The sequence below is a fragment of the Garra rufa genome, chromosome 14, assembly GCF_049309525.1.
Source record: "Garra rufa chromosome 14, GarRuf1.0, whole genome shotgun sequence".
NCBI lineage: Eukaryota > Metazoa > Chordata > Actinopteri > Cypriniformes > Cyprinidae > Garra > Garra rufa.
In genome coordinates, this window is record NC_133374.1 from 23,906,539 (window position 1) to 23,919,548 (window position 13,010).

Consider the following 13,010-nt stretch of genomic DNA (forward strand, 5'->3'; position numbering starts at 1 on the left):
TGTTTTGCCACTGTATTTTTTTTCTATGCTTAAATTAGTTCACCAAAAAATGAACATTTTGTCCTCATTTACTGGCCCTCATGTTGAACACAAAAGAAGATTGAAAATTTGGAGAAACCAAACAGTTTGTCTGCATTGACTTCCTTAGCAGGGAAAGAAGTACTATGGGGAGTCAATGGGGAGCATCACTTGACAAAATGTTCCTTTTTTTGGTAAATCATCTTGAATTATGATGCTTTAAAATTATGAACTTAGACCGTAGTGTATTAATCATAATTTGGCTATATGTGACCCTGGACCACAATACCAGTCATAAGGTTAAATTTTACAAAACTGAGATTTATACATCATATGAAAGCTTAATAAATAAGCTTTCTATTGGTATATGGTTGATAGGACAATATTTGGCCGAGATACATCTATTTGAAAATCAGGAATCTGAGGGTGGAAAAAAAATCAAAATACTGAGAAAATCACGTTTAAAGTTGTCCAAATTAGGTTCTTAACAATGCATATTACTAATCAAAAATTACATTTTGATATATTTACAGTAGGAATTTTACAAAAAATCTTCATGGAACATGATCTTTACTTAATTTCCTAATGATTTTTGGCATAAAAGAAAAATCAAAAATTTTGACCCATGCAATGTATTTTTGGCTATTGCTACAAACATACCCCAGCGACTTAAGACTGGTTTTGTGGTCCAGGGTCACATATGGCTGGTAGTTATATAAGGTTGAGAAGAAACTGTAGATTAAGTGCAATGTTATGAAAGCCTGTTCTGCAATTCTGAAGGGGGAAAAAATTATAATTATGTGATAAACTTGCCGTTCTGAGTAGTGCAGGGCGACGATTAATCGTGATTAATCCCATCCCAAACAAGTTTCTGAGTACATAATATATGTGTGTACTGTGTGTTTATTATGCATACATAAATACACACACATGCTTGTATATATTTAAGAAAAAATTGTTTATATTAAATATATTTATATAGAAATTATATGAATATAAATATATACATGTAAATATTTTCAATATATACTGTAGGTGTGTCTTTATATATACATATTAAATACACAGTACACACACCTATTACATAAACAACAACTTATATTTTGGATGCGATTAATCGTTGCCCAGTACTAGTGTGTAAATGTGAGTTTACATTCTGAAATTCTTGCAGCTGTGTTAAAAATTCAGACTTTTTTTAATATATTATTTTTGTTGTTTAGTTACCAGTGCACTATTTTGGCGCAGTTTCTTTTTTAATAGAAATATAACATAATTATAGAGAAATGAATGTGAATAATGTATTCCTGGTGATTTTATTGGCTGCAGTACTTATTTCAGAAAACAAAATATGAAATTAAAATGCAGTATTGTAATTTTCTTGCCATTTTTAAATAAGGTTCTGTGGAAAGGGTTTTGATTAGTGCTCAAATTAGAGCTGCAAAACCATTAGTCGCGATTAATCGATTCAAAATAAAATACAAAATGTTTGCATACTATATGTGTGTGTACTGGGTATATTTATTATGTATATATAAATACACATATGTTAGATTTATATGTAAAACATTTATATATAATATAAATTACAAGTGTTTACATACAAATATATTTTTTAATATATAGTGCTGGGCAACGATTAATCACAATTAATCATATCCAAAATAAGCATTGTGTATATGTATTATGTATATATAAAGACACACATACAGTATATATTTTGAAAATATGTACATGTATATATTTATATTCATATATTTTATAAATATATTTAATATATAAACATAACATTTTTCTTAAATATATACATGCATGTGTGTATATTTATATTTACATAAATATATATACACAGTACACACACATTATGTACACAATTTTTTTTATTTTGAATGCGATTAATCGTGATTAATCGTTGCGCAGCACTAAATAAACAATATTTTTATTAAATATATACATAATAAATACACAAAACACATATTATGTCAGCAAAAACTTATTTTAGATGCGATTAATCGTTTGACAGCACTAGTTTTGATATTACAGCTAAAATATTTCACATTGCTTTAAAAATATAAGAATTCAAATAAATAAATGGTTGAATTTTACTACTACTGCTACCACTGCTACTATTTCCAGTGTGTCATTGACTTTCCTTCTCTACCAATAGCGACTATTTAACAAAACTTTCAAAGCCGTTCAGACTGTTTGTGTTCCTCCGTTTGTCTTGAGTGAATTAGAATCCAGTATTAAATCAATTTATCTGTATGATTAACTTTAACACTCTAACTCGATCTTTGTGCACTTACAATAACACCCACACCCACATAACACGATAACCTCTCTGACCGAGCCGATGCTCCAGCAGCAGCACGCTTCAGAACGCCAGAATGCGAGGTGTTAAACTTTTGTCGATGTCACACCTTTGCGTTTGACACATGGACACGTGCCATTATGGCCTCATGGTAACCTCTGAATAGCACGAAACTTCTGTAAAACCACACGTTATGCTTATAGATACGAGGCAGAAAACGCAGTCCAAATAATTGGTGATATTTTATTAACTTCATCACTGATTACAAACTCAAAATGAATATTTTAACCAAACGTTGTCATATCAACAACCAATAACAAAGTCTGCCGAGCTTTTAATACATCATTTAACAACCCCTAAAAGTGTTGATTCAATGAAAAGAATCGGTTCGTGTGCTGTATGTCTATGATTCATTTAAAAGAACCGACTCTTCAGAATCATTCGTTAGGGAGTCGGACTCTCGCACTGTACTGATGACCCTGTGTGTTTGATTCACTAAAAAGAACTAGCTCATAAGAGCTATTACTTCTCGAATTTGAGTACATTAATTTAATAATAGTAACATAAGATGTTTTGTACGAATAAATCTCGGGTTTCAACACTAGCTGTGATGGGGAAAACGCTTTGGCAACTTTGGCACATCTGTAGAAACAGTTTTCGCTGAACTGTTAAATGAATTCGCCAGTTCCATAGTTGAACCCCAACAGACTGTTTCCTAAAGGTGTGAACAAATGACCTGCGAATAAAGTGACACCTCAGAGCATCATGCACGTGTAGGGAGCCTGGGAACCAGTCTGCGTCGGGCACCGCGTGTCGCACTTCACACCTTGGCAGAGGGGCACCAATTCACATTTATGGACGCGCCTTCTGCCACTTGCTAACACCTCAGCATAACTGTCGCCATGTGTCATTTCACCCCCATGTGCCAATTCTCCTCCTCCTCCCCCTAGAATTCACTAGCACCCATTCACAGACACGCTTCATCCCAGCCAACGCGACGGCTCTTACACCGTTTGGATGTCAGACACGTGGATGGGAAAGTGTTAAGCACTGACGCGCAAAGCCAAACATATAGTGCGTAATTTTGTAAGCCGCAAAAGCAGGCGATGAAACCATTACAGTGGTGACTTTATTAGCCCACACTTATTAATGTCCCTGGGGGAGAGAGAGGGGGTTCGTGTAAGTTTGATCCATCATTCACCTATATCAGGGAACATCATAGATGCGGCATGCGCGTCTTCGATTGGGGCAGATGGCTATTGATTTTATGACTTTTCCCTGCTTTCCCCTCATCACTCTCTTTGTCGAATGAACAAAATGAGCACACGACACCTATTTTGCTGAACATGTACCCCATAGCGCGCATCAATATACGAGCTTGGGCACGCATCATGGGACAGGGACAGGTCAAATATATATAGCCTATGATGTTTTTTTAAATAAGTTGCTTATGCTTATCAAGGCTGCATATTTGATCAAAAATACAAAAAACAGGAATATTGTGAAATATTATTTCAATGTAAAATAACTGTTTTCTATGTGAATGTTTTTTAAAATGTAATTTATTCCTGTAATGCAAAGCTGAATTTTCAGCATCATTACTCCAGTCTTCAGTGTCACATGATCCTGCAGAAATCATTCTAATAATATTATGCTGATTTATTAGCAATGTTGGAAACGAACAGCATTTATTTGAAACTTAAAACTTTTGTAACAATATAAACTATCATTTAAAAGTGTGTGGTCATTAAATTTTTGTTCTTTCTTTTTTGAAAGAAATTAATAGTTTTATTCAGCAAGGATGCATTAAACTGATAATAAGCGATATAGCAAAGACTTCTATTTTGAATAAATGCTGTTCTTTTGAACACTGAATACTAAAAAAAAATCACAGGTTGCAAAAAAATATTAATCAGCCAATATTGATAATAAAAGTAATAAATCAGCATATTAGAATTACTTCTTGGGGATCATGTGACACTAAAGACTGGAGTAATTATGCTGAAAATTCAGCTTTGCATCACAGGAATGAATTATATATTAAAAGAGCTAAAACCATTATTTTAAAAAATAAAAATATTTCCCAATATTACTGTTTTGTTCTGGATTTTTGATGAAGTAAAGGCAGCCTTGATGAGCATAAGAAACTTCTTTCAAAAACATTAAAGATCTTACTGATCCCAAACTTTTGAATTGTAGTGTATTTTTGTTATTTATTGCTATTTTTTTCTATATTGCTAAGAAATTAATTTAGACAACTTTAAAGGCGATTTTCTCAGTATTTAGATTTTTTTAGCACAGTCAAGATGCAGATTTTTAAACTTTTATCTCGGCCAAATATTGTCCTATCCTAACAAACCATACATCAATTGAAAACTCATTTATTTAGCTTTCAGGTGATGTATAATGCTAGTTTTAGGTTCAAATATTATCTATTGTTGCATCAAACCACATAAAGTGTGCTATTCAACCAAACGCCATGATTGCAGTTGTTTACTTGCCGGGACAGTTTTCTTTACACAGAGAGATAATAACTCTCTGTATTCATCCTCGTGTTCATCAGAAGCCAAGAAACCAGACTGTCTTAATAATTGTCCGACAATAAATTAACAATAGCGGCCCTTCTTAACCCCCCTAATCATGGTGCCGTCCAGTGGGCAAAGCGTGCCGGGGGTAAAGATGGGGCCAGCGGAGGCACGCGTTGCTCTCATTAGAATCACAATAGAAAATCACTAAAGCACGAGCAACAGTTTGGAACGCTGCGCATTGTTCACGCGTGTCTCCTGTGTTTACCCTTAACACGGCCAGTATAGCGCGACAGAAGCTGTCTTTAAAACTTAAGCGAACTCAAACATTTAGTAATAACTGATATAGCACATTGGTAAACTTGATTGAAAAGTAGAAATCAGTGAAGACGATGAGGAAATATTCTACTGTATGCATATTATCGTGACCTGGTGACAAGGTGTTGTGTGTGTGTGTGTGTGTGTGTGTGTGTGTGTGTGTATGTGTATACATTAAGAAAGCGAAGCGCAAACACAGTGCGCAGGTGCAAGGATTATCATACAGCTGTAGCGAGAGCCCCCTCCCAGCACACGTACACACACACTTATACTCCAGAAAGCAATTATCTGCAATCTTAAATGCCCTGCGCAACCCCCCACCATTTCACCCTCTTTACCAAAGACCTACAATCCAAACCCAAGATAACAAAAGAGCCCTCCGGATCTTTCCAGGGCACAATAAAGCGCTTGCCGGTTTAACGACTAACACGCGTCAGAACAATTACAGATTTTAGGGCTGAATTAAAGGGGATGTACGAATCCCCCTCCACCCGACCAACCCACCCCCTTCCTTTCCACGATCAGGGACGAACATTCAAAACGAAAACAAACTTTTTTTTTTTTAGAAAACACAAAGGCGCGTAATTCGTATCAACTGACGTTAAAACACCGTGCATTACGCCCCAAAAATTTTGAATTTATTCCAATAAAATTTAGGGACACATTGTGATTTGACTTTGAATTCATTAATAAAACAACGTGATAACAATGTTAATATTTAACTCATGCCCATTAGCCAACTTTTGAAAGGTTTCCAAATGCCTGTTATGTAGGCCTACAGTTTGTGTTGTTCTGGAAAATCTCCTCTACTATAAAATGAATGTAAAGCGTTCTGATGTTCAAGGCCACGCCTCCTTTGGGCTTCCAGGCTATTTATACGCAAACGCACTCCACACTCTCACTAAACGTAACTGACGGGTCCAAAGTCCCCTGGAGCTAGAAATCTGTTTCTCTTCGCTTTGTAAGCTCCGACATTAAGGTTTACCTTATTTTTTTTAATAGTAAGTCATTTTGCTTTGAATTGCTTAACTAGGCTAAGTTTGTTTTAATTATAAATCGTGGAAACCGCAAACATTAATATCGGAATACTCTCGCAGTCTGCTATCCTTCAGTAGCAGACAAGAAAATCCAAAATGGCTCGTTTTTTATTAACGTGTTTTTTAATTTTGTTATTAGCACATCTGGTGAGTATGACACACTTATTTGAATGTAAGTTAAGCAGCTTGCTTGACAAGTGCCACAGTGTGCTAATATCACTGTTTTATTTCCACAGGCGGAATCATCCGGTGTGTTTGAGTTGAAAGTGCACTCTTTCACAAGCACAAGCAGTGTGTGTAAACGGTCCAGCGACTGCCAGATCTTTTTCCGTGTTTGCCTGAAGCACTCTCAAGATATCATACTACCGGAGCCGCCGTGCACTTACGGCACTGGAATGACAGGAATATTCAGCGCAGACTCCGTCTCCAGCAGCGCGCATATCCGCGTACCTTTCAACTTCAAGTGGCCGGTGAGTAGCTCAAAATGACTTTGTGTTCATGATCAGTTCGTGTTTACGTATGTATGCATGTAATATTAAACATGGTGTTTCTGGCATTACAGGGAATTGTTTCGTTGATAATCGAAGCTTGGAACGCAGAGTCTTCTGACCAGTCAACAGGTATACGCACTGCTTTTACCTCACCTTCGTAGTTTTAGTAGTTTACACAGCATGTATTTGTTACCTCTAGTACAATATGTTAACTTATATTTTATTACTATTTTTTAGAGAACATCAACAACATGATCAGCCGTTTGGCCACCAAAAGAAGGCTCGCCATAGGCGAGGACTGGTCTCAGGACGTGCACCTCGGAGAGCAAAGCCAACTGCGCTTTTCTTATCGCGTCGTCTGCGACGAATTCTACCACGGCGAGGAATGCTCGGATTTCTGCCGGCCACGGAACGATGCGTTCGGCCACTTCAACTGTGACGCCGCTGGGAACAGAATTTGCCTGCCTGGATGGAAAGGCGACTATTGCGCTGATCGTAAGTACAATAAATAAGTCAAAAATAACGCGGGCAAGTTCAACGGCCACACAAAACTTCTAAGTTGCTTTTGTTCAGTGTAACAATAGAAGCAAAGAGCATGATTTAACAAGGACACGCGCTGAAATCTAATATGTGCTGCCTTCCATGAAAAAGACGGCATGTGTTTCTTTTGTGTGCGTCCCAGCTGCTTAGTTTAGTACTTAACAAATACTTGATGTGCCTGAGCCTCTAGAAGGGGGGTTGTTTTATGATGCCCAGTCATTCTAATGTCCCCTTTCTCTCCCTCTCCTTTTTAAACAGCCATCTGCTCGTCTGGCTGCAGTGAGAGGTACGGTTATTGTGAGGCCCCCGGTGAGTGCAAGTGCCGCCTCGGGTGGCAGGGCCCCCTCTGCGACGAGTGCCAGCGACACCCGGGGTGCTTGCATGGCACCTGCAGCCAGCCCTTTCAGTGCACTTGCAAGGAAGGCTGGGGTGGCCTGTTCTGCAACGAGGACCTCAACTTTTGCACCAATCACAAGCCCTGCATGAACGAAGCCACCTGTACCAACACCGGCCAGGGCAGCTACACCTGCATCTGCAAGCCTGGCTTCAGCGGCAAGAACTGTGAGATCGAGACCAACGAGTGCGACAGCAACCCGTGCAAGAACGGAGGCAGTTGCAATGTAAGCAGCCTGTTGCGACACTATATACGCTTGAGTGACACTAAATGCGTGAGTGTTGTCCTTGGAGGAGCTTGAATGTTAATGACTTATGCTTTTTCTTCTCAGGATCTGGTAAACGATTACACCTGCACATGCCCTCAAGGCTTCTACGGGAAGAACTGCGAGGTCGGAGATATGACCTGTGCCGACAGACCCTGCTTCAATGGAGGGACCTGCATGGAAAAGGGCAACGGTGGCTACTCCTGCCGATGCCCTCAAGGTTACATGGGCTCCAACTGTGAGAAGAAAATCGACCGATGCAGCAGCGACCCCTGTGCTAATGGTAAGCATATTTTTCTCTTATCTTTAGCCAAACATTCCAGTCATCGGTTTTTTATTTTTGTTTTGAGATGCATTCGCTGTGCGTGACATACTACTCATGCATGATAGAACAGACGCCAGTGAGGCTCTTCCACTGATATGAATAGCGAGATAGAGCTGTCATAAAGCAATAGACTTGCTTTCCCAAGAGTTATAATTACTTGCCCTGGTTTACTTTAAGGCTAAAGCTTTAATATGGTTCCCTTCTGTTTTTCTTTTTTAAAGGTGGGCAATGTCTCGATTTGGGCAACAGGCTGACATGCCGATGCCGTCCTGGCTTCTCAGGCTCGCGTTGCGAAATCAACATTGATGACTGTGCCAGCAACCCTTGCCAAAATGCTGGCACCTGTGTGGATGGCATCAACGGCTATACCTGCACATGCACGCTTGGTTTCTCAGGCAAAAACTGCGCAGTCCGCTCTGACGCCTGCAGCCTCATGCCTTGTGAAAACGGAGGGACCTGCTACACCCACTTCTCCGGGCCCGTCTGCCAGTGTCCACCAGGCTTCATGGGCACACGTTGCGAGTATAAAGACAAGCCCGTTGTTGCCAGCACCCCTCTTCCAGCGGCTCTGGTGGTTTCATTCACTCTAGGCCTCATCACTCTTACCCTAGTAGTGTGCGCAGCCATTGTGGTTCTGAGACAGATGCGGCAAGGCCACAAAACCGCCTCCACCACTGTGCGCAATGACTTTGAGTCTGTGAACAACCGCGTCTCTTTGACTCCGACTTCGACTTTAGGCCGGGAGAAGGAGGCCTTGCTCATTCCTGGTGGTCCGTTCAAGATGTCCAATAAAGATGTGGCACTCAGATCCACAAGTGTGGACACTCATTGCAGTGACAAAGCAAATTACAAACAGAAGATGGTGGACTACAATATAAGCATTGACGAAAAGCCTACAAACAACAAACTAGACATGTAAGTTCATGTTTATGTTCATGTCTTGCTTTCTTGGGTTCTTTGTTTCTGGTCTTTGATTGACGTCAATGTGCAAAACTAACGTTGGTCTGTTTTCTTCATTTTAGGAAAAACTCTGATTCTACATTGTTGGTTCCACCATTGAACTATCCAAAAGAAGGAGTGTATCACCCTGTGTACATCATTCCTGAACACATAGAACAATGTGTCTTTGCTACTGAGGTAAGCAACATCAAACATTTCTTATTTACTTCCATTGCTGTTGATCACAATTTCAGCACGATGCTTAGAAAGAACATGCAATAATGTGTTCTTTTCATTCTTTCTCAGGTTTAACAGTATTGTTCAATCTGGAGCACCTCAATCACCAATGGACCTGAGCCTGAAATGTTTACAGTCTTAAAGGACAAAAGGAAGACATGAAAAGAGTATATATTATATCTACATTATTTTATTTATTTATTCATGCTGCTGAGTTAAAGGACTACTTACCTTTGGACAATGACTTTGCGAAGACAAAGCAAGAGACTTGAAGACTTGAGGAACAACTTGCATTATTTGCACTATTATCTTTTCCTTTTTGTTTTAAAAGACCCAAATAGAATTTATATATATTTCATCATATTTAAAATGTACATAAAGTCCAAGAACTCTCTGGAAGAGCTGGGAAGAATCAAGGATTCGTTAATCACAGAGGCCTTGAGAAGGAAGAAAACAGGCGTCCTGAAGTTCATCTCTCTATGTGAATCATATGAAGCCCAATCAATCAGCCTTATGGGTGGAGGAGGTGCAACTGAAGGATCTGGAACTGTGACCATGGAGTATTTTTTTTGTTTTTGGATATGGTTCGAATGCTATTTATAAATGGATCTGTGATGAGAAGCAATCAAAGCTGTGGACAATGTGAATCTTGGGAATCTACAGTTAAACACGACTGTGATTTTACTTAGTGCCTACAATGGATTTGACTATCAGTGGCGTTCACTCAATCCAAACCCAATCTTAATTAAGTGCCTCATCTTTCAATGTGTTATAGCTCAATGAAAAAGGTACTCCTTAGAAACACTGAAAAAAAACTGTACTGGAGTATGTTTGTTTGGGTTGACTTGGGTACAGATTGTTTAACCAGCAGTGCATGATGAATGTTGTTGTGTACAGCTTTCATCCTGTCAGCGTTCACTGCTGCTAAGCTATTTTCGACATTCCCAAGGCTCGAAAGTACCGTTTGGTTCAAACTGATAGCCTCATCATTGTCAAGATTTCCTGGTTTTGTGAACCTCTGCATTAGGGTCTTTTTCAAAAAGAAAAAAAATGTAAGATCAAGATTCTTAACAGAGTAGAATTTTTTCTTTTCTTTTTTTTTTGTACGTGGCATTTGTTTCTTTTATTTTTTTAAACCATTTAAACCAAATAGATACTTTTATATTTTATACTGTCTTTCTTAATTTAACAATGCAATATTTTACAAAATCTTGAGATATTCCTACTATTTAATTTGATTGTAAATTTGTATTTATGAAAGATGTATATATGTTTATGTATTGCGCCTTTTGTCACAAGGCCAGAAATATATATTTTTTCATACAATAAATCCTGAAATAATTTACTTTGCATCATGACTTGTTTTCTTCCAAATGAAACTGTTGAGATAACACTTGGATGAATATATATCAGCTTTGAATTTTACACAACTACCCATAGTATGAATGCAACATCCTGAAGAACTTAAGAAAGCATAAGAAAGCATTCCAGTATGGCAGTAGTTATGTTTTTGTTTTTTGTTTTTTTGTTATATAACTAGTATGGTTGTGAGATATACTTAGTATCCCTAATCAGAACTGTGTAGATAGGTCAGAGAAAACTGTAAAGGGTTATTAATGGTCCTCAGACAGGATCACCTGCCATTCATCCCCCACTCTTCCTCTTTCATTCAAAGAAAGAAGCCGAGGCTTGAAAAAGAGGGAGGGAGGCCTCAGCCGCTCTCGCCCTCCCTGGGGAGCGTTGACATGTGGGCCCAGCCTGGTCTGACACCTGTCCTACAGACACTCGGATGTGCCTCTGTACTGAGACACACCATGAAGATTTACTATTTGTCACCTTCAAACTCTCAAAAATACACACAGAGTCCTGAGATTACAGGAAATACTGAATTTTGTAGAACAGAAGACTATAGAGCAAGATTATGAGCATTTATGTAGCTTGCTATTTATGTTACCTTCTGTTTTTGAAAGAAATACATATGTTTCAGCTAAGACGCATTAAATTAATCAAAAATGACAGTATTTATAATGTTAAAAACATTCTATTTCAAATAAATGCAGTTACTTTGAATGTTCTATTAATCAAAGCATCTTGTGGAAAAAAAGAATCATGTTTTCCACAAAAATATTAAGCAGCACTACTGTTTTCAATTATTAGAGGGATTTCTGAATGTGACACTGAAGACTGGAGTAATGATGCTGAAAATTCAGCTTTGCCATCACAGGAATAATTAAAACTTTAAAATATATTCTAATGGAAAACAGTTATTTTAAATTGTAATAATATTTCACTGTTTGTATTGTATTTTTGATCAACTACCAGTCAAAAGTTTTTGAACAGTAAGATTATTAATGTTTTTTAAAGGAGTCTCTGCTCACCAAGCCTGCATTTATTTGATCCAAAATACAGCAAAAGCAGTAATATTATGAAATATTTCCACTATTTAAAATAACTGCTTTCTATTTAAATATATATTTCAAAATGTAATTTATTCCTTTGATCAAAGCTAGATTTTCAGCATCATTACTCCAGTCTTCAGTGTCATATGATCCTTCAGAAATTATTTTAATATGCTGATTTGCTGTTCAAGAAACATTATTATTATTAATAATATTTAAAACAGTTGAGTATATTTTTTCAGGATTCTTTGATGAATAGTAAGATCCAATGATCAGCATTTATCTGAAATAAAAAGCTTTTGTAACAGTATACTCTATACCATTCAAAAGCTTGGAATCAGAATTTTTTTTTTTTCTTTTTTGGTAAATAAATGATAGAAATTAATACTTTTATTTAGCAAGGATGCTTTAAATTGATCAGAAGTGACAATAAAGACATTTATAATGTTACAAAAGATGTCTATTTCAGATGAATGCAGCAAATCAGAATACTCAAATGATTTCTGAAGGATCATGTGACTGGAGTAATGATGCTAAAAAATCAGCTTTGAAATCACAGGAATAAATTACATTTTAAAATATTTTTTAATAGAAAGCATTTATTTTAAATAGTAAAAATATTTCAAAATTTTACAGCTTTTGCTGTACTTTGGATCAAATAAATGCAAGCTTGATGAGCAGAAGAAATTTCTTTAAAAAACATAAAAAATCTTACTGTTCAAAAACTTGACTGGTAGTGTAAATGCAGCCTTGATGAGCATAAGCAAGTTCTTTCAAAAACACAAAATATCAATTTTGACCAATTTAATGCACCCTTGTTATCCCTTATTAATTATATAAATTCATTTAATCTCATTCATAGCTTTGTAGCCTTTTCCTGTAAATGACTTGTGTTAACATTCCCTCCTGTTTACAATAAGTGCGCTTGATTTTTAAACTGATAATAAAGTCTCCATATGAAAGTTCATACTCTTCATTCTCTTTCACTGCTCGACGGTTTTGTTTTCTCTTTGCGGGAGTCTTAAAATCTTTTTCCCTGCAGTTTTCTGTGCCTCTGAGATAAGCAAGCACCTGCGGGTAAGCTAATTGGTCACAGTGACGTTAGCCGCACCAGGAACACAATATGTATGCGTGCTTTAGAGGTTCCTGTGTGAGGTCATAGACAGGGAAACGTTGATTTTCCCTAATATTTGATAGCAAATTGAAAGAGAAAG

At 37.3% G+C, this 13,010-nt stretch overlaps 1 protein-coding gene across 1 annotated transcript; it reads left to right on the plus strand.

The window, feature by feature from the left end:
* The first annotated feature begins 6,094 nt into the window (after positions 1-6,094).
* dlc (deltaC) lies at positions 6,095-10,711 on the plus strand. Its single transcript, XM_073817700.1, has 9 exons — positions 6,095-6,353; positions 6,443-6,676; positions 6,769-6,826; positions 6,935-7,192; positions 7,496-7,857; positions 7,963-8,179; positions 8,443-9,136; positions 9,244-9,358; positions 9,467-10,711. The coding sequence occupies exons 1-9, from the start codon at positions 6,303-6,305 to the stop codon at positions 9,470-9,472; spliced, it is 1,995 nt and encodes a 664-aa protein (XP_073673801.1). The 5' UTR covers positions 6,095-6,302; the 3' UTR covers positions 9,473-10,711.
* The last annotated feature ends 2,299 nt before the right edge of the window (positions 10,712-13,010 follow it).

What these genes read in the sequence shown, in the direction of transcription:
- dlc (XM_073817700.1), top strand. Translation starts at nt 6,303, where the DNA reads ATGGCTCGTTTTTTATTAACGTGTTTTTTAATTTTGTTATTAGCACAT. An exon ending in GTCTTCTGACCAGTCAACAG is followed by an intron (nt 6,827 to 6,934) that starts GTATACGCACTG and finishes ACTATTTTTTAG; the next exon opens with AGAACATCAACAACATGATC. An exon ending in AGGCGACTATTGCGCTGATC is followed by an intron (nt 7,193 to 7,495) that starts GTAAGTACAATA and finishes CTTTTTAAACAG; the next exon opens with CCATCTGCTCGTCTGGCTGC.